The 22,300-nt window shown below is 35.5% G+C and overlaps 2 protein-coding genes and 1 pseudogene across 5 annotated transcripts; 2 read left to right on the top strand and 1 right to left on the bottom strand.

Annotated features, from left to right (window-relative positions):
• Window positions 1–2,745: 2,745 nt before the first annotated feature.
• On the top strand, window positions 2,746–5,113 carry LOC104215018 (uncharacterized). Its single transcript, XM_070146829.1, has 4 exons — window positions 2,746–3,709; window positions 3,808–4,020; window positions 4,102–4,615; window positions 4,696–5,113. The coding sequence occupies exons 1-4, from the start codon at window positions 2,746–2,748 to the stop codon at window positions 5,111–5,113; spliced, it is 2,109 nt and encodes a 702-aa protein (XP_070002930.1).
• Window positions 5,114–6,981: 1,868 nt separating this feature from the next.
• On the top strand, window positions 6,982–20,018 carry LOC104215014 (uncharacterized). 4 transcript variants are annotated; one of them, XM_070174612.1, is made up of 8 exons: window positions 6,982–7,137; window positions 7,711–7,806; window positions 8,285–8,477; window positions 16,053–16,586; window positions 17,654–17,715; window positions 17,828–18,087; window positions 18,203–18,486; window positions 18,620–20,018. In XM_070174612.1, exons 2-8 carry the CDS (start codon window positions 7,757–7,759, stop codon window positions 19,835–19,837), a joined length of 2,601 nt encoding a protein of 866 aa, XP_070030713.1. In that variant the 5' UTR covers window positions 6,982–7,137; window positions 7,711–7,756; the 3' UTR covers window positions 19,838–20,018. The 4 variants fall into 4 exon arrangements, with proteins under 4 accessions (XP_070030713.1, XP_009763052.1, XP_009763051.1 ...); XM_009764750.2 differs by lacking the exon at window positions 7,711–7,806; XM_009764749.2 differs by lacking the exon at window positions 7,711–7,806 and having other exon boundaries at window positions 8,180–8,477.
• Window positions 13,935–15,847, bottom strand: LOC138891285 (actin-66-like; annotated as a pseudogene).
• Window positions 20,019–22,300: the final 2,282 nt, after the last annotated feature.

Genomic DNA, 22,300 nt, shown 5'->3' with positions numbered 1-22,300 from the left:
GGAGTATATTCAATCAATCTCTACGAAGGTCTGAATATTCTTTATTATAAATTTAAGTGTACTAATACTTTGAAAGTATTTCAATAAGAAAATACGTTTCATAAATTTTAATTTAATACATAAATTAATTTCAACTGTATTCTTGTTCTTCAATTGTGCAGAAGGAAGAATCTAATTACTACCGCAAGTTGGTGCTGAGTAAAGATAAAGAATTTATTTTTCTTGTCAAGATTGATAAGAAAAATGAAAATTCAGGAAGGAGTTTAATAGCTCAAGAGATACATGTATTTCAAGACGTTGACACAATCAAAGTTCTGGAAGAAGATAAACCAGCAAAGATACGAAGGAAAAGGTCGAAAATAAACAATGAAGATCAACGTCCTATTTCTAATAAAAGAATCAAAGTAGATAAAAATTAGTGCTCTTTCTTTATGGCCAAATAAACTATGAAATACTATTATTTCTCAAGTTGTATTTGTAGAAGTATTATTGTATTCTGTAAACTTAATTATTTTTATATCATTATGTAAAGACAAATTGTGCTGGCAGAGCATTAAATGAAATTTCCATTCTTCACTAAATTATTTTCAACCGTAATTCTTCTAATACGTTAATTGTATCCATTTTACAGATTATTTAATCTATTTTTACATAGAGGCAATTATTCAATCGGAAGAGGCATTACGCCCCAACCTATCATAGGTATATATTTAGCTAAATAATTTATTTTTATTGTAAATTTAAATATCAACTGAAATCGTTTATGAAACAAAATATTATTTTACTTAAGGAAGAAGCCTGTTGAGGTACGGACATTAAAAATTATTACTCTATATTATATTGGCTATTGTTAATTTATCTTATTCAATCACGTTATTAATTGATCTATGTAGGATAACATAAAATTATACAAAATATCTGAGAAATAAAAAATAAAATTATGTCTCATGCAGGCAAATTAAGCATGACAATTCGTGACAAACCCCAACCCAAAATAACAGGTAAACTTCACCAAGTTCTTTCAATTGATATTAATATAACCTTTTCTCAATTACTAATATCATAACATAAAAAATTTAATAGGAAACAAACGAAAATCAATTGCAATATCTAACGTAACTGATAAAGATGGAAATAATGCTACAAACAAGATGGGTCATTCAGGTGACGCAATTTATACCTTAGAAAATAAATTAACTCATGATCAACTATCCCTAAATTAAAAGAAATAAAATATATACGTTATTTAATCTTCATATTTTAATTTGTGTATATATTATATTAATTGTCACAAACTATTAATATTTGTGTATATACATACGTTTTTTAATGCTTTATCATTAAAAAAGCATTGCGAAGGGTGCAAAAATATGTTGCATCCACTCAACCTATTAGCGATGCACCCTTTGAAGATACATGACCTAAGAGGCAAAGAAGAAACTGGTCACTTATTGCTTTATCAGAAAAAAACTAAAATGGAGGTATATTTACTGCACTAACTTATTTTGATTTTCTTTATTTCATTACATTTCAAATTTCAAATAATATTACAATATAATATTTTTCGCTGCTTCATTTAGACGGAACTACTTGCAACTTATCATCTTCAAATACTCATAAGTTGGAAAAAATCCCAGAATGTACATTTTGTCATGCCAAGAGGTTTCAATATGAGCCTCCAAAATTTTGTTACGGAAGTGGATATATCAAATTGGCAACCCATGACGTTCCGTCAGAGTTATATAAATTATTTGTAGCTAAGTCTGAAGAAGCCAAATTATTCCAAAAAAATATCAGAGCATATAATAGCATATTTTCTTTTCTGATATTTTCTTTTACATCTTTTGGAGTTAAGCTCGATAAAGAAATATCATCTTCAAGGAAAGGAGTTTATACTTTTAAGGCACAAGGACAAATATATCATCATCTTCCGTCATTAGTTCCACATGATGATAATCCATGCTATTTTCAGTTGTACTTCTATGATACAGATAATGAATTGTGCAATAGAATATCAAAACTTCAGGAAGCAAACTTATCGGAGGAAATCGTGGCAAAAATCAGGAAAATAATGGATGAAAATCCATATGCACAATTCTTTTCCCAGCTAAAAGATCAACCGACATTTCAAAATTTACAAGTTCGAATAGCAGCGACTGCTTTTTTAGATCAACGGGTGTACAACAAACCGACAGTAGATCAAGTTGCAGTAATTTGGATAGACGGAAACAATCCTAATATCCATTTGAAAGAGATATTTTGGTCCATGAACATTCAGGCAACAAACATCGAGTTAGACATTACTATGGTTATTATGACCCCCTGCAATATCCTTTACTTTTTCCTAATAGTTGCAGTACCACAAATGAAAGTGCCAGTTCCAGCACAAATGCACAAACATTTGTATCTGCAAGTGAGGTGTTTGCCAATGAAGAACAAGATAATATTTTTGAATTAGGCAAATACATTTTTAAGAGTTTAAAATTATTATTAATTATCACTTTAAAAATCATACTTATAGGTGTCCATCGTGAAACTGAAGGATATGTGTCTTGTAGAGAGTATTATTATTACAAACTACATATTCGCAAAGAAGATAATTGCATAATACTACTATGTGGTAGATTATTGCAACAATTTGTGGTTGATATGTATATAAAATTAGAAACAACAAGACTGGAATATTTTAGATTTGAACAATCAAATTTCAGAAGGGAGATATATCAAGGTATCGTGGATAGTGTCATGGCAGGAGAATGTAGAGGAGAAAAAGTTGTTCAAAGGGTATTACTTCCAACATCATTCATTGGGGGTCCTAGGGATATGCGGCGACACTACATGAATGCTATGACTTTGGTTCAATATTTTGGAAGACCAGATATATTTATTACGATGACATGTAACACTGAATGGGTAGAGATTCAAGAAGAGTTGTGCGAAGGTCAACTCCCTCAAGATAGACCAGATTTAGTGACTAGAGTTTTTAGAGCAAAGTTGCAAGACCTTAAAGACCAAATTTTCAATAAAGAAATATTTGGCCCTATTGCAGCACATGTTTTTGTCATTGAATTCCAAAAGAGAGGCTTACCTCATATACACCTTTTGGTCATACTTAAAGAAGGTCACAAGATAACAACACCAGACCAGTATGATAGATTTATTTATGCAGAATTGCCTGACAAGGACAAACAGCCGCACCTGAATGAATTAGTTATAAGGCCTATGATGCATGGACCTTGCGGTGAAAATCGGCGCACAAGCCCATGCATGAAGGATGATCAATGTAAATTCCATTATCCACGACCATTCAGTAACAAATCAATACAAGGAAAAGATGGATATCCTATTTATAGGAGAAGAAATGATGGAAAAACAGTAAATGTTCGTGGAATGAATATGAATAACCAATGGGTTGTGCCTTATAATCCATATTTGTTGATGAGACATAATTGCCATATCAATGTAGAAGTTTGCTCAGGAGTAAAAGGAATAAAATATCTCTACAAATATATATATAAAGGGCATGATGGGTGTGCAGTTTATATTGAGTCAGATGATGGCGAAAAAATAGTTGATGAAATTAGAAATTTCCAAGATGCACGATGGGTCTCTCTGCCAGAAGCACTATGGAGAATTTATGAGTTTAATCTAAGTGAAATGCAACCTCCGGTTATTAACCTTCAACTACATCTACCCGTCAATCAAGCAAGTACTAAAATTAATTAACTCTTATAGCAATATTTAATGCAATTTTTTTACCTGCAACTACATCAATATTTATGTTCTACTATTGTAACCATACTTTAGTGTACTATTGGAAGAAGCAAAATCTCAGAAATGTGATGGCCTCAGACACTGTAAAGCATACTATGCTCACCGAGTATTTCAGGATGTGCTCAATAGACGATGATGCACGAAATTATCTTTACAGAGAATTTCTAGAGCATTATGTTTGGAATCCGCAGCCTAAAATTTGGACAAAAAGAAAAACACGATCTGTGATTGGTCGGATTGCTATTGGTAAGACAACTATTACTTAAATTCAAATAATTGTTCGCTTCTTAAATTATGCATATTAACATTTATAAATAAATAATATAGCTAATCCCCGAGAAGGTGAAAGATATTACGAGAGATTATTACTGAACCACGTTAGAGGTCCATTTTCATTTGAAGATTTGCTAACTGTTAATGGAAAAAAATGTGAAACATTCAAAGAAGCTGCCAAACAAGGAGGATTATTAGAATCAGATAATAGCATTTCTGAATGTTTACGCGAGGCTGTCTTTTTCAAAATGCCATCAGCTCTTCGAAGTTTATTTGCAACAATTTTAGTTCGTTGCAATCCAACGGATATTAGAAATCTATGGGAAACATACTACGATGATATGTCAGAAGACTTTCGAAGGATGCATAGAAATTCACCTGCTACTCAACTCCAATGTACACTAAAAAGTGTTAATTATTATCTGGAGAGTATGGGTAAAAGTGTTGAAAAATATGATTTACCAAAAATCAACCAACAGTCATGCCAAACAATCACTTCAGAATGTAGAGAAACAATTGAAGAAACGTCTATGAAAGTACCTGTGGAAGATTATGAGGCACAATCAAAGTTGAATCATGAACAAACACAAGCTTTCAAGACCATATTACATAGTGTAGACTCTGGAACAATAAGATTATTTTTTGTAGATGGACCTGTGGAACTGGAAAAACATTCTTATATTGTGCATTACTAGCAAATGTTAGATCAAGAGGTATGATAGCTTTGGCAACTGCAACCAGTGGTGTAGCAGTTGCAATATTACCAGGAGGTCGTACAACTCACTCTAGATATGGCATACCTCTTCAAACAAATGATACAACTATAACAAAAATGTCAAAACAAAGTGCTGCTACTAAGCTAATAGGACAAGCAAAATTAATAATATGGGATAAAGCACCCATGACAAAGCGTCAAACAATTGAAACAGTTGACAGGAGTTTTCGAGATATAATGGATGTCAATGTACCTTTTGGTGGAAAAGTAATGGTCTTTGGAGGCGATTTTCGACAAGTATTGCAGTTGTTCCAAAATCTACAAGAACAGAGATGGTTAACGCAAGTTTAGTGAAATCCTATTTATGGCCTTTAATGGAAAAAATACATTTTATAACTAATATGAGAGCAAGAGCAGATCCAAATTTCAGTGGTTTCTTACTACGTGTTGGTAATGGGGACGAGCAAACAGTAAAGGATAACTTATTACGCCTTCCAGAACAAATAGTTGTCAAACACAATAGTGTTGAAAGACCAGATGAATGCTTGATAAGAGAAATATTTCCATCACTACATCAAAATTCCAAGTCTGCATAGTTCATACCAGAAAGAGCTATCTTAGCAAGTAGAAATGAATTTGTAGATCAACTAAATGAAATGTTGATAGCCAAGTTTCCAGTGAAAGCAAGATATTTATTAGTTTTGACTCTGCAGAAGATGATACCAACAACTACTATCAAGAAGAATACCTCAATATTTTAACACCAAATGGTCTTCCTCCACATAGGTACATCGTCAAACCTAATATGTCACTACAGTTTCTTTTAAACTATTTCTTTCACTCACTCTCTCTCTCTCTTTGTATATATATGTGTGTGTACTTTTTAATTTACAAAAACACAAAAATTTAAACATATCTATATTTACATAAATAGGTTAGTTTTGAAAGAAAATGCACCCATTATGCTACTTAGAAATTTGGACCCTTCAAATGGCTTATGCAATGGTACAAGGATGATCTGTAGAGGATTTGACAATAATGTTATACATGCCGAAATTACAACGGGTCAATCTGCTAAGAAACATGTTTTTATTCCAAGAATCCAACTTAGTCCACCTAAAAATGAAGGATATCCTTTCAAATTCGTGCGGAAACAATTCCCTGTACGTTTATGTTTTGCCATGACAATAAATAAAGCACAAGGACAAACAATACCCAATGTTGGATTGTATCTACCACAACATATTTTCTCACATGGACAACTTTACGTTGCACTTTCAAGAGGAATATCAATGTCAACAACAAGAGTGCTGGTTATGACAGAACAACCAAAACAGATGGAAGGAACATACACGAGGAGTATCGTCTACAAGAAAGTATTAGGTGAGATACACTTAGTTATAAGTTATTAACCTCAAATTCATAAATAAATATTCAAATCACATGTATGTAATTACACTTTGATTGTTTATCTTCGTAGGTTCGGATGAATAAACCAATTGAAGATGATCCTCAATGATCATTCACTGAAATTTATATTATATTCTTTCATGTATACTTATACTTGCTTAAAACTTTATTTTCATAATTTTAATGTTAGTTTGCGATAACGTGCATTAATGAACTCGATGCACACGTGCAACGCACGTGCCAAGAAACTAGTATATACAGAAATATATATTACTCCATTTGTCTCGATTTATGCGACAATATTCCTATTTTGAAATTTAATCATTTTTTTACCGTAATTTTTCCATTTATCTTTTAAATATTTTAAATTGCTAATTATTATGACTAATAATACCTTTTTTACATCATTTTCAAATATGTAAACTTTATTTAAAAAAACTTAAAGATGCTTTGTCTGAATTCATGACCAAAATTAATTCGTTTGGCTCTTGAAATTTGAATAGCATTACACAAAATTGAGATAAATATATATAATTATTATTAGTGATAATTACGTATATAAAAGATACTCTATGTTAGCTTCTAAGGGTATAATATAATGATTAATAAAATAAAAAAATTACGAGATCTCAAATTTAAATTCTCTAATAGAAACAAAAATATTACGCCATCATTCGAAAAAGATACAATACCAAAATTTGTCTTATGGAATATTTAATTGAAGAATAAATTTAGTGAAGATTTTGAAGAATAAGATAAGTGTGCAACAAAAAGCTGACTAGTGAAAGAGTCCAAAAAGAGAGTACGCATACATTACATACATACACTCTTTCTCCTTCCCTTTAATCTTCGCACACTACTCTAGAGAAACACAGCTTAGTACAAGCTAACACTCACTGGCGCCACTGTCAAACCGAGCTATATTTTGTCGGAAAGTTAGTCGCCGTCGATTATCTCCGTTTCCGGTACTCCTAACTTCTTTCTCCCCATATTTCTTTCTTCAACTTTTTCTTTTCTCTTCTATTTGAAGGAATGCTCTCTGTGTATGTAGAGTACTCATTATCCTTTGAACCCCCCCCCCCCCCTCCCTATTTTTGTTCCATTTTGATTCATAAGTTTATCTTTTCAAGTGTCTGCTCCCTTGGTTGGAAGTACCTAACTCCTTTTTTTTTTGTTTAATTCATTCTTTTGAGAAGAATCTGGGACTACTTGCATGTTGGGTTTTTGAAATTTATTGGTCTTTTCTGTTGGTATGTTGGGTCTAAGCTGATTTTGCCTTTCATGCTTTTTTTTCTTTTGTGTGTGTGTTTGTGTGTGTGTGATATTTAAAGGTTTTGGTGAAGGAGATAATATATGCTATTCGTAACAGATAAGCTTGTTTAAAAAATGGTCGGATTCTGCTGAGTATAATGAATGTTGTTGCTTGATATGTTCTATTTTGCTCCTGGTTATTCAGGCCTATAGCCATTGTGTTGAATTGGAAAAGATAATGTTGCATATATTAGCCCAGAATATATGGTTAATTGCATGCTTTGTAGGTTGAATGGGCCTACGTGGCGCGAATCCGGATATAGTCGGGCTCCAATGCGGGTACCGGACACCGGGTGGGAAACCAAAAAAAAAAGAAAAGAAAAGTAAGCTGTATTTAGTATGAATCTGGAAATTAATTCATTTTCTAGCAACGAAACACCAAAAAATATTTTCCTTGAAAAATAAAACATCTTTCTTAATTTATGTTTTTTTCCGGTAGTCCATTTGAAATAATTTCTAAATTTAGAGTGTTGCATAGTGAGACAAAGTTTCTTCTAAAACATTTTCTAGAAATCACACCAAACACATCTTAAACGTTGCTTATACTTTTTCTCGCTTGTTGTTTGCCTAAATTGTAAGGAGAGGACATAGTTAAAATTCAATAATGCGTCCATGCTATGAGGTGCAAAGTGTTTCGAACAATGTTGAGCACGTGTGATGTCATTTTGATGTAGTTTCTTTTTTATGGTTTTGCAGCATATATGTCGTGTGGCTTTAGCTTCCAGTCAACGACTTTGCAATTCGTGTTGTTTTAAGTTTGTTGCTGAAATTTTCGTACCTTTCTGTATAACCTTTACAAAGCTTAATGATTCGGAAAAAAGTGTTCTTGACTTACAAGCGAAAGAGGCAACCAAGTTCAGTGGATCTTTATCGGGAAAATGGGATTCCTAATACACCTTCTGGATGTCAAAAATCAAACGGCCTAGCCCCTTTGCTGAAGAAAGAGGAGAAGTATGAGAACCATAGCATTAAGGATGAAAACAAAGACTTTGAGGTGATATATTTGGTATACAGTACTTTCCATTTGGGCCTAGCCCCCTTTGTTGTGCTTGTGATTGAGGTGTAGCTGTAGTAGTTGTTGTATGAGGTCTTTGTTGCGGCTTGATTTTCTTTGGATACTCATGTTCTAAGTTATGTTGTCACATTTATAAATGAAACCGTGGCAACGATTCTGAATCAAAACTTAATCTACATTTGGTCCCTCTCCTAGTTTCTGACTTACTAGTGATTCTTGGTAATCAATAAACACAGATGTGTAGTGTGGTGCATGAGCTAACACTTGTGTCTCTTGCTTTCAGAAGTACATTTTACAAACTGTAAACTATATGATTCTTAGCTGCCATTCTACAATGTCCTTGTTTTTGACCTGTCAAATGTGATACTTCCTTTGTTACAGTTTATGTGAACCTATTTCCTTTTTGGTCCGTTCCAAAAAGAATGACCCCTTTCTAAATTTGGAAACAATTTAGCTTAAACTTCCAACTCTATCCTTAATGAGAAGCATTTATAACCACACAAATACTCTGGACCTCTTTTTGACTTGTTTAGGACCACAAATTCTAAGGACCCGTTTAGCCATAGATTTTGCCAAAATATATTTGGTTTTTTTTTGGGCAAATACATGTTTGGCCATAGATTTTATCTACATTTTGGCAAATTCCCAAAATCCAATACTCAAATCCCAAATCACGATTACATTTTTTAAAAATTGCCCCAAACTTTTGTATTTTATAAAAGAGCCCACAATTTATTATTTTGTAACAATGTTGGTTCGTCTTCTCGCTCACCTGATAGCGTATTATGTAGTTCATTATAAAAATGATAATTGTATACCACAGGACTATGATTTGCGATAATATACTGAATGTTATTGATAAAGGTACTGTTTTTAGAACTTGTGGGTACAAGTCATGTTTCGTGTTTTTCCAAAAAAAAAGAGTAAAATATGATTTGAAAACTTATTCCAAACACATTTTCATCTTTAAACCAAACTTCACCCAAATCAAAATTTTCAAAACAAATTTGGGAATCTATGGCCAAAGGCTAGCTAAAAAACTTCATTTTTCTTAAACTCCGTGCCCAATCAAACAGGTTCACATAAAATGGAACGGAGGGGGTAGCTTATTTGACAGCTCAAATAGCCATCTGTTGATTGGCTTAATTATTAGGAAAATATTTGATTCTGATTGGGAAAGATTTGATTCGGATTAAGATTTGACTTTATTCTGATTGATTATAATTTATTTCCCTTCCTAAAATAGTCAATAGTACCTAGTGTATAAATACATTTGCTTAGGGATGTAAGAAATATACAGAAATACAAGAAGCCTTTTCTTCTTCTCAAAATCTACATGGTATCAGAAACATTGCTGCCTTTTTGAGGTGAGTTATCTCCCTTGCAACACTAGGGTTCCGTTTTTATCAAAGAGGTCGAGTTTTCTCTCGTGATGGTTGTCCGCAACACAAACTCCTTCTGGTCAGTTGTTTTGGAATTTCCTTTCTATTAGGGTCGCTGGAACATTCCTAGCCTATCCCTACAAGTTTTGATTTTTCCGTTCACCGGAGTTAAGGTTCCGTTGAGACAAATTTGGTTTTTGGCGAGACAGATTATTTTTGAGCAATTTTCTTCAGATTTTCTTTTGATTGGGTGGAAAATATGGAGACATTCAAGGAGACGATTTCTGGAGAAATCTTGACTTCGGATGAAATTCAGCTTCTCTATCGCCTCCTAGTCAAACTTGACTCCGCTAATGTTGCCACATTCAATTATGTGCAATCTGGTACCGCCTTTGTTGCTCACCTTAATTTTTGGATTGTTGATTCTGGTGCAAATAGACACATAACAGGCTCTTCTAAAGGCATTCAAAACGATTATTCGTGTCTGAAAGGGGATAATGTCAAAATAGCCAATGGTTCTTTAACACTTATCTCTAGAACAGGTTCTGTCGTTTATACTCCTAATATTAAACTATCATTCGTACTCCATGTCCTTGAGTTCCTCGTCAATCTTTTATCTGTTAGTGCCATCACCAAAGCTCTGAATTGTAAAATCGAGTGCTTTCCCGATCCTTGTATTTTCTAGGATCTTCAAACAGGGAATAGGATTGACAATAATAGATTGCGTGATTACTTTATATATTAGATGAAATTCAAAACTCTGGTCAAGTCTTCATTGGGTATTCTTCCACACAGGAAGGTTACAAATGTTATCATACTCCTTCTAGGAGATCTTTTGTAAGCATGGATGTTACTTTTCGAGAATCTGAGCCCTATTTCAGTATTATCTCATCACCTCTTCAGGGGGAGAGCAATAAGGAGGAAGAGGTGATTCTACCTAGTTCCATTACTGAACCTCTTAATGACATTGCCACGAGGGAAAGTGAAATTGGAGAAAGAATTCAGGCGGAGACTATTGGGCGTTTGGATAGGCCTGATTTGAAAACTCACTCAAGGAGAAATAAAGCAGAAGAAGCCATCATGCAATCTACCGAAGCTGAACCTTCTTCTACTTGTAAGTAATCTACATTTCCTAATGAGTTAGATATGCTTATTGCTCACAGAAAAAGGAGTCACATCTTCTACCACCAAACACTATTTATCTAATTTTGTCTCCTATAATTATTTGTCTCCCTTCTATAGAGCCTTTGCCTTGTCTATTCCCCAGAATTGTAGGGAAGCTTTTGCAGATCCTAAATAGAAGTAAGCTATGATTGAAGAAATGAAGGCCTTGTCAAAATGAAGAAATGAGACTTGTCACCTCACCACCCGACAAGAAGTTGGTTGGCTGTAAATAGGTCTTCACTGTGAAGCACAAAGTTGATGGGTCGATTGAAAGATTCAAAGTAAGATTGGTGGCTAAGGGATCCACTTAGACTTATGGAGAGGATTATCAGGAGACATTTGCCCCTATTGCTAAGATGAACACTATTAGAATTCTTTCGTCTTGTGCAACTAATTTTGATTAGGACTTGCAATAGTTTGATGTGAATAATGCATTTCTTCATGGGGACTTAGAAGAAGATGTGTGTATGGAAATTCCTCCTGGATTTGATACTGCACAAAGTCAAGGAAAGGTATACAGATCGAGGAAGGCCTTGTACGTACTGAAGCAATCCCCAGAGCTTGGTTTGAAAAATTCAACAAATCAATCATCTCCTTCGGTTACCAACAAAGCAATGTTGATCACACCCTCTTCATAAGACATCAAATGGGTAAACTCACTCTTCTTATAGTATATGTTGATGGCATAGTAATGACAGGAGATGACAAAGAGGAGATGGCCCGATTGAAGAAGTTGTTGGCACATGAATTTGAGATCAAGTATCTAGGAAAATTGCAGTACTTCTAGGGAATTGAGGTTGCTAGATCAAAAAGAGGAATCTTTATTTCTCAAAGGAAGCATATTTGGATCTCTTAAAAGAAATTGGTATTATAGGTTGCAAACCAGCAGAATCGCCCATTGAAAGTAATCACAAGTTACAAACATGAGTTGGAGAGCCAGTTGATAAGGAGAGATATCAGAGGTTAGCTGGAAGACTCATTTATCTCTCTCATACAAGACCTGACATAGCCTATTCAGACAGCTTGGTGAGCCAGTTCATGCATGATCACCGAGATCCTCATATGCAAGTTGTCTTTCACCTTCTGCGGTATCTGAAGTCTGCTCCAGGCAAAGGTCTGCTTTTCTCCAAACGTGGTCACCTTCAGGTAAAAGCCTATACAAATGCGGATTGGGTATCTTTAAATGATAAAAATCTACATCCGGTTACTATACATTCGTAGGAGGGAATTTGGTACTTGGAAAAGCAAGAAACAAAGTGTAGTTGCTAGATCAAGTGCGGAAGCATAATATAGAGCTCTGGCCCAGGGTGTCTATGAACTTCTTTGGTTACTAAAAATTACTTGAGGAATTGAGACTGTCTGAAAAGCGGAAACTTTCCTTATATTGTGACAACGAGGCTGCCATCAATATAGCTCATAATCCGGTCTAGCATGACCGAACAAAGCATGTCGAAATTGATCGACACTTCATCAAAGAAAAAGTTATGGGTGGTGTCTTGAGCTTGTTTCATGTGTCATCAGAAAAGCAACTAGCTGATGTGTTTATAAGGGTCTCAACAAACTGACTTTTCATATACTGGTTTGCAAGTTGGGCATGTGTGACATCTTTGCACCAACTTGAGTGGGAGTGTTGATTAGCTTAATTATTAGGAAAGATTTAATTATGATTGAGAAAGATTTGATTTTGATTGAGATTTGATTTTATTCGGATTGATTGTAATTTATTTCCCTTCCTAAAATAGTCATAGGGCCTAGTGTATAAATACATTTGCTTAGGGATATAAGAATTATACATAAATAGAAAAAGCGTTTTCTTCTTCTCAAAATCTACACCATCCAATTTCTCTCTCTCTCCCTCTCACCTTTCTGCTTTATGGAAACCTTTTACTTGTTATTACTAGTGACAACTAGGATGAGGAGTATATGAGGGTAAATTCAAGATTTCATACTAAAATATATCTGCTTGTGCTGACGTGATAGACATGGTAGGGGTGGGTACAAGCTTAACTCAAACCCACTGAAACAAAAGTTAAAAAAGAACTCTATATGACAAGGTGTAAGCTTAGAAGTTAGTCTGAAAAGTGTGACAGCATAGACTCTTGCAGAATATTTATAAATAAAATTTGATTTTTAATTTTTGTCAAAAAGACTCAGTTTTTCATAGTTCTAAAGGTTATTGCTATCTTATACATGGTCCCAAAGGGGATGGAGTAGTGGTTGAAGTATGGGAGTGACAAGTTGCTGGTCCCAGGTTCATATCCTGGCTAAAATACTTGTGTGGGCTGATTTGCTCCAATATTGGTGAGCAGGATTTCTTTGGCAATCTTATGCTTGTGGGTTGGACAAGTTGCTGATGAATAGTTGAGGAGCGTGCAAATTGATCTCTATTGTGCGTAATAAGCAATCACTTGTTGAGTTTGTATCCAATGAAATATGCTACTAGCATCATACAGGGCGTCATAAACTTATGTTACTTGAACTTTTTTGAATAGGGTGAATACAATCTTCTCCCTCTTTTGTCCTATTATCTAATTAGTTCTGAAGATCCAGTCATCCCCTTTATTTCTTGAACTTCTAGTATTTAACTTGCAAAGCTCTTGTGAGAATTCTTTGTTCCATCATGAACAGATCTGTGGACAGGAGACAGCCTTGTTAATCTAAAGGGAGAACAATTCATAAACAAAAGCTTGTTGATAGGATTCATAAATTTTTTCCTGGGCCTTTGTGGATAGTGTGAGATCCATGTTGATTAGTCATTTAGCTCTTTCTTCTCATGTCAGCCTGGCTGGAGGAAATTCCTTCAGTTTTTGAATTGCTCCTCCTCAGACCTCCTTCCTTTACTCTCACTTGTACCTCTGCCAATCCTGCTGCATCAACTTCATCTGTTCGTTCTTCTTTCTTTCCCTTCCCTGCTGCCCAGTTGTAGCATAACTGGACCACCATAATCCCTTTAAAGCTCTTCAAGTTTGATGAGCACCATGAATCCCTATGCACATTTCCAAGCATAAAATAGTTAATAATTAGGACTGGATTCTTTCCAAGCAAGCAATGTTGCCAAAAAATTCCTTCTGATGACATGACACTCCGTGATGGAATTGTAAGTTGTTTCACGGATTTCAGCAACTTCTATTCCATTGAGTGATGGCTGGAACAAGACTTCCTGCTTCAATTTTGATCACCTGAGCATCTGGTAGCTCGTAGCTTTTCTCAACGCAGAGCTACTCTTTATAGCCTCCGACTCTTGCTCAAATTCAAGAGCAACATATGCTAGCTTCTCTTTCACATTGCATACAATTTCCTGCGCAACACTAGTACTGAATGGATACCCTCTCTTCGTCAGGATGATCAAATAATCAGGAAGATCACGATCAACAAGATTCAGTAGATTGCATGGAAAGGGCATAACCTTCATAAATTGGCACACACACACTCTCTCTCTCTATATATGTATGTATGTATGTATATTTTGACATAGTAACATGGTGACTCGAACCTCCAAAGGGGGATTTCCACTTGAGCTACCCTTTCTTGTAATTGGTGCTGTGTGTTTCATACCATCACTCGAATGAAGAACAATACCTGATGTATCACTGCTGGCATAAAGAGACAGCACTGGCTGAATAACGTGCAAGGTAGGTAGATTGAAAGTTTCAAACATGATTTGGGTCATTTTCTCTCTATTAGCCTTGAGATTCAGTAAGTAGAAAAAGGTAGTGTAGGGAGAACCCAAGGGTGGCCTAGTGGTCAATGAACTAGGAGGATAGCCATTAGAGGTTCAAATCCTAGCTAAGGTAAAATCCCTCCGTCCCATTTTATGTGACAATGTTTGAGTAGGTACGGAGTCTAAGAAAGAAAAATTTGTGAATAAAATAAGCTATAAACATTTATGTGGTTATAATTCATCCCATCAAGGTTAACATGAGAAAGTATAAAGTTAAATTATTTCTAAATATGAAAAGATGATGTTCTTTTTGGTACAGACTAGAAAGGAAAGTCTGCCACACAAATTGGGACAGAGGAGTAGTTGATTCTTCCCTTCTGTCTAATTCCTGGTGCCAGAGTTACCTGATAAGTGTGCTGTTGGGAGGTAGCAAGTACTCGATGGAATAGTCGAGGTACGCATATGCTGGTCCGGATACTCACAAAAAAAGTATAGGGTTGTAAAGTGTGATACCAGATTTTCTTCATGGCATCCAATTTCTTACTATGTCCAGCAATTTACACAAGCAGAGATCCTTCTCCATGCGTTCCTAACATTTTCCTCAATATCTGTATCTTCCAGCTTGCAAAAGCACCCTTTACTTAAAAGCATATCTAATGAACAATGGAAGGGACATCATCTTCCATTGGTTGGAAGATGTTGTGAGAAGCTAAGGTTGATCCTCTAATCCAGACACTATACTTCCTTTCATGAGGTGTCACCACCTTGATCTTCATGCTGCGGAGCAAGGGCAGTTATTTCTTTGCTTGTACGATCAGCAATACCAGGAAACAACTTGGATCCACCACTGAGAACAATTTTTCCATAAGGATCCTTTCTGATATCAACATCACACTTCATGATGGAATTGTGAGTTGTATCACAGATTCCAGTAGCTTCTATTCCAACTGAGTGATGGCTGGAACAAGACTTCTGGGCATCTAAACCTCTCTGCTCCAATTATAATCACCTGGCTGCCTGTCCATCTGGTAACTCGTAGCTTTTCTCAACAGCAGATATGCTAGTTTATATGTCACATCTCTGACAATTTCCTGCTCAGCACTATTGGTGAATAAACACTGTCTCGTTGTTAGGACCTTCATCAAGATCACGAAAGATCCAATAAATACTGTTAGTCAGTCGAACTGAGCACGAGGGATGGATTTTGAGCTTTAATGTGGCTTTTGGTGGCATTGTGGTTTCTATTGAAAGAATTTTCTTCTTGCGTCTACATGATTATGATTCCGGATGTTAAAGTTGTCTTAGTTGTTAACTTCCTAAGTTGCTTCATTGCTGTTATCTTCGCAGGATAATTCTGAAGAAGCTCACTCTTCAAAGGATTCCAGAGGGCCTATCTCTGAAGGAGAACCGAGGAGTTCAGAAAAGAGATTATGTTCTTGCATTACGTCAGGTTGTGGATGTGATAGTAAATGCACCCAGAAGTTTTCACTTTCCCCGTTGACAGGATTGAATACTTCTAAAGAACAGGATTTGGTCACTCCAAATTCTGGTGTCGAGAAGAGATGCAATTTTCAGTACTGTGATACCTCTGATTTGGGAAAACTGAGTCTGGAAGAAGCTGACACAGTAAGAGACATATCTCAGAGCCTCTCTGTAAATGCAGTAAGAAAAAGCAAGTTGGCCTCCGCTCTGATTACTTTCCAGCGGAGAGCCAAGCGGGACAAGGATGCAGGTCAAGCAGATGCGAAGTTCGAGCTTAAAGTTGAAGATGTTGCTTGTTTATCAGTTAATACTGCGTGTCCTGTTGCTCCTCATGGCTCTGAAGAATCAGTTGCTAAGAGCTGCTCTATGGATCGTTCAGCAGATTTTAAGCATCCGAAGGTTAATCCTTATCCCAGGACAAGATACTTATTGTTAGGAATGAAGGAAACTTTTGTCAGTTGACTTTTAAATTATATTTGAGAGGGAGCCATATTAACCTTATTGAGAGTAATTCAGAAACCATCTGAAACCTATTTTACCAGTTTTTGGAGATCAATGCTGATGATTCATATTTTTCCTGATCAACTTTATAGTGATTTGAATTCCTAAATTAAAAGAGCAAAAATGGCAGATAAAAACTTATGAATATATTATTCATTTGTAGGATAGTCATAGTATTTCTCAAGACTCTTACTTTGAATACATGAGTACATGACACAAATATTTCTACTCCCCTTTCCTTCGAATATTACAAACTTTATATTCTATATTTCTTGTATGAGTAGCTCTTTAGTTGATGAAGTCATACGTTTAACCACGATCATGCGGATTAAAGCTAAAACTTTTATCTAGTCTCTGCTGACTTTTGCAGTATGGAGTATTAAATTGGTGTCTGGATTTTATTTTATATGAGGGCGCTTAGATTTGAAGCTAATATTGTTTTATTTATTGTCTAATTTGTTTTTGTTTTCTTTCTATGAATGTTTGGATTTGGTTTTGGGAGACGACTTTTGGATAATTTCGAGAATTTTTTGTGTTTATTTCTATTTTCAGAACCATAAAAGCAAAGAATATTTGGACAAGAAAACAAAACCACTATGTGCAAAAACAAAACATTCTGTTTCTATGTCCAGACAAGGCTCAAGTAAAATTAGTTTCAGAAGGATTATGTAGGCATAATTGCTTTTTTGCACCTGCAAATATCTGGCCTACAGGTTCTGTATTTTGAGAGACAATTTCACTTTGCATGACAATAAACTTTCTGCGTCCTGTTCAAACTGGATACATTGTTTCTCCTTTTGACATGTTAAGCTATGTGAAGGCATTGATAACTCCTTCGGAACCTGCTTGCTGCTCAGCTCATTTTTGCTGTCCTACTAAGACCTGATGAACACAGACTTGTTGATTATTTCTATTGGAAAATCATGTAATTTACAATGTTAACCAAGTCTCTTATTTTGTTATAGACAACCAGCGGAGGTGACCATTATCAATGTTCTTGTGCTGGATCAGCTTCGCGGATGAAGATGTAAGCTTAACTATCTTCTACTCCTGCCTTATGGTGAAGTGAGGAGACAGGTTTAATGAAAGATTTTTGTTTGGAAATGTTCATTCTTATTTCCTGGATTTTGCTTTTACAGATTGATAGATGTTAATGAACAGCCGATCTCAGTCAAGGAAGCTTCACCAATCGACAAAGAAGCTATTCCAAATTCTGGAATAGGTTTCTCTGGTTTTGACAACAGTTTTGCTTCAGATGCTGTCAAGGACTCATCATTTCGTACCACTCAGGACCCTTCTTTTGATGCTTTATCCGGAATAGAAGGGCCAATATCGTCTCCGTTAGAGGCTGCGAGTGACAGAGGTTCCCGAGCTTTAGATCTGTCCATTCCTTGTGACAGTATGTATTTTTATTTGGTTTTGTCCTCCTCGAATGTAAGATATATGTTTTTGTAGGAGTTTGTGGTCATGAATCTGTATCTCAGTATGCTTTTGTTTTAAATTACCTTGTGCAGATAGTGATGACAAAATCGACTGCAATAGTATGTCAGAACAGGCATCTGATGAACACCTTATTCCAACGGCAGAAGAAGTTCAGCAGAACCCTCCTTGCTCCTTGAATGAAAATGTTTCTACGTTTTTACAGAAGGTGCCTTCTGATAAAAGTTTGGAATTACTTGACAACAAACAGGAGAAGATATCTCCAATTCAAGCAGAGGTACCTGAAGCTGGTTGCTTACCTGGAAAAGCAACGGCTGATTGTAGCGAGGGCATTGCTTCAATAAATGATTTACCGCAGGTAGATATAAGAGTGCAGTTGTATAGAAACTGCTCCTCATTAAAAGTCTCTACCAGTTTTCAGTAAATCTGTGCTACTTCCAATGAAGTGTCTTTGATGTTTGATTGAGATGAATTAAATTGTTTGCTTTCAGCTTTTTCGGGAAGAGGGAACCTACAACTTTTTCCCATTAGCAAGCACGCAGCAAAATGAGAGTGCTCCTGTGAATTCTAAAGGAGGAGGAAAAGTTTGCTCGTCAGAAGACAAGAAGCGTAGTGGGACTACTGTAGCGGAATCCTCAGATTTTCTTGGTTTGTCACTGCCAACTGAATCCATGGTCGGTGGTCCAGCTTTAAGCTCAAGCTCGTCACAGCTGGCTGATATGTGGAATCAACCAAGGGAAATTATTCAAGGAGTTCCTCAGTTTCCTTTTGATGCGTCATTGCTTCATCGGCATCAAATGATCCTGGATAACATTCTTAATAGAGCAAGATCACAGAAGAGAAATAGGAGGAGATTTGCAGAAATATTTGAGTCTCCAACAATGTGGTCAGAAGAGGAGCTAGACTCACTTTGGATTGGTGTGAGGAGGCACGGAAGAGGTAACTGGGAAGTAATGTTGAGGGATCCAAGGCTGCACTTCTTTTCCTGGAGGACACCAATGGATTTGGCGGAACAATGGGTGCAGGAACAATCGAAACTTTTCCATGGAAAATCCATTTCCCCTGTGGGACAGTTACGAAAAGCTGATCTTTTGTTCCATGGTACGGATGATGTTCGACTTTCACTGGGGCATGCATATTTTCAGTCAGAGGACATCCAGAGCCAAATACCTTTCCATTTTGGAAATGTTCAAAATACTTCGTCCAAACTACTTCACCTGGCTACAACAAACGTAGGGTCCTTAGACTCGCTCAGTCATAGGGGAAATCGCGGAAGAGCTAGGTTGAATCAATCCGAAAACTTTGCAGGTTCGGGTGTTGACTGTTCATTCAGTTCTCATATTATGAACAGAGCATCTGAAGGGGGTAATTTGCCTCACTGGCTTAAAGAAGTGGTTGCTATCCCACCGAGGCCTCCTGGATTTCCCCCAGATTCTTCATGGATTTTCCATCCGTGGGTTGGTCTACCCTTTCCCGAACCTGACAAAGCAAATTGTGAATCAAGGAACATATTAAGTGACTTGTGCACTTCACCAAGAGCTGAGCTGAATAATGGCAGTTCTGATCATGCTCATCTACCAGCAGTGCCTATGAGAGAGGGGAAGCAACATTGTATGTCAGAGGCGAATAAAAGGGTTGAGCTAATTGTCATCAATAGCGACGCCTCATCTGAGGAAACAATATCGGATGATTGTAATGTAAGGTGTTAGCTTAAGTTGGGATTTTAGAGTTTAACTATGGTTAAGCGTGTATAAAAGGTTGGTAATCCGATTAACTCGGCTATTTTTGAGAGCGAGGTTAACTGAAATCAAGTAGGTTTTTGCCAATTATTACAATCAGTTGATTTGCATATTCTCATTTTAGTTATTTGCAATAGCTGTATGTTGTGAACTCATCCGTTCCCATTGAGTTTTTAAATTAGGATTTGGATCAAAACCAAGCAAATCCAAATGTCATCAAGAATGGTAAAAGCTATTCCCTTGCAAAATGTGTAAGAAATCCTTGATAATACGGGCTTATGAGACTGGCTCCTATTGAAGATTCTTTCCGTTCCTAGTTCTCCACAAATGAGATGGAACTGATCACAGACTACAGTTTACACTCCGTTTGGATCATTGTTATCCATTGTTTCATAATATATTGTATTATATCGTATCTTATTGTATTGTATCGTTTTATGAATACAATGTTTGGATAGATTGTCTTGTTTACTGTTGTTAAATAACATTTTGCTGTTTGGTTTGACTATATCGTATACCAAAATAAGTATACCAAAATATCCTCAGTTATTTTAAATATTAAATTTATCAAGAATTATGGATAAAAATAATTCAAGAAAATCCCTTTCTACTAAAATAAAAAATTAACTATCATTAGAAAACAAATAATAATGAACGATGATAGAGAAACAAACGAAGACCGTGCAGTTGGCAAAACAAAAGAACGAATATAAATAAGTAATACTTTGCACACTTGAAAACAACCAATAGTATACAACTAATTGGAGATTAAAGTAATTAGAATTGGAGTTAAAATCAAAGTAGGAGAAAAAAAGAAGACAAAACCTATTCTTACTACCTTTGACGTTGGAGTTGGGAATAGTAAGCGGCAGAAGGAAAAACATAGGATGAAGATAAAGTAGGTTAAAGGTTGGAGATTTGGAGTTAAAAAAAAGAAGGTAAAGGGTAATATATAATTTTAAAAGTAATAAGTTAGGACATAATTGAAAGAAAAATATGAAACAATTCCACCGCACCAAATCGGTTGTTTCAAAATATAAGAGACTTTTCATTGTTTCAGAACAATAACTTTAATAATACAATATAACCAATTTTAACAAAACAATCAAAACAAATATTATTTTGGGATAATAATACAATACGATAAAATGGGTAACAACCATCTCAACAAGCTGTCACTCAACATTTCAGTGATGAAATAATGGGTAACATGTTTTGTCCCCTTGACAAGGAATTTCCATTTTTTTCATTTTAGTTTGATACATAATAATGTTTACATATATGAACAAATCTGCTCTTTTTCAATTTTTTTTTGTTTAATCTTCTGGTATCAAAATTTTAATAGTCTCACCACTGTGAATACCTGCGGCGTAGACACACTAATAGGTATTCATCATTATTTCATCGACAAGTTATTTATTCATATATATATATATATATATATATATATATATATAATTATAATACTGCAGAAACTAAGTTCAACATGCTTTCTTTTAAATTATATTGACGGCTATAATTACGTATTTTAATCGATTATTACATTTCAATTTACTGCACTATAATTGAGTTTGAGCTTTAATCGCTAATGTTTTGCACTAAGTGTGTGTTTTATGCCTTGTAGGAGTGATTCCGAGCTATGTAAATGTTATGGAATGAATTCAAGTGATTTGAAGCTTTGAAGTCTGAGTAAAAGCCCAAGAAATTAAGCCAGGATCGTGTTCGGGGATCAACGGATAATACAGCAACGAAACGACGAATCGAGTAGGCATATTGCACACTGTCTAGTAAAATGTACATAACGTTTCTCTGAGAACTCCATTCCGGCTCCACAATATATGGTTCAAAAGCTAACTCAAAGGGATACAACTTTCATGTTTTACGTTTTTCCAAATTCCAAACAGAACAGGGTGAAACGTGCGTGTCAAGTACGCGGCCGCGCATTGACCGCTCAAATAGGGCAGAACACTGGTCAATATGCGCGGCCCATCCGCGGTTGATCCGCGGCCGCGCACGTCATGTCCGGGAAAAGTGTCTTTTTTTGCGTAGGAGAAGGTATAATTGTTTGGGCCCGACCCTACTTGGTATATATACATGGAAAGATGGTATTTTGAGGACTTTTGACATAATTTAGACCTAAGGAGGCTAAGAAGATCGGAGATTCGACCTAAGGAGGCAAAGACACACTAGGAGCAAGGCAGTGAATTCTTCTACGAGTTTTTCACTTCCTTCTTCCTATTTTCACTATTGGTTATGAATTCTAGTATTGTGGTTATGCATACTATTAAGAATAGCTAATTTGTTATCTAGGGTTTTGATGGAACCTCTTGAATGATGATTTTCCTGTTATGTTAATATAGATTTGCCGTAGTTTTTCTCTATTTGTTCAACTACGTTTATATTGTGGTTGGTTGAAGAGCTCTCAATCGACTG

The sequence above is a fragment of the Nicotiana sylvestris genome, chromosome 5, assembly GCF_000393655.2.
Source record: "Nicotiana sylvestris chromosome 5, ASM39365v2, whole genome shotgun sequence".
Classification (NCBI taxonomy): Eukaryota; Viridiplantae; Streptophyta; class Magnoliopsida; order Solanales; family Solanaceae; genus Nicotiana; species Nicotiana sylvestris.
The sequence above is the reverse complement of the archived record's forward strand: the minus strand, read 5'-3'. Positions and strand labels throughout refer to the sequence as shown.

Coding starts and splice junctions, on each gene's coding strand:
- LOC104215018 (XM_070146829.1), top strand. CDS start 2,746: ATGGCAGGAGAATGTAGAGGAGAAAAAGTTGTTCAAAGGGTATTACTT. Junction 3,710..3,807: donor TCTACCCGTCAATCAAGCAA/GTACTAAAATTA, acceptor ACCATACTTTAG/TGTACTATTGGAAGAAGCAA. Junction 4,021..4,101: donor GATTGGTCGGATTGCTATTG/GTAAGACAACTA, acceptor TAAATAATATAG/CTAATCCCCGAGAAGGTGAA.
- LOC104215014 (XM_070174612.1), top strand. CDS start 7,757: ATGCGGGTACCGGACACCGGGTGGGAAACCAAAAAAAAAAGAAAAGAA. Junction 8,478..16,052: donor ATGAAAACAAAGACTTTGAG/GTGATATATTTG, acceptor TTATCTTCGCAG/GATAATTCTGAAGAAGCTCA. Junction 18,487..18,619: donor CAATAAATGATTTACCGCAG/GTAGATATAAGA, acceptor GTTTGCTTTCAG/CTTTTTCGGGAAGAGGGAAC.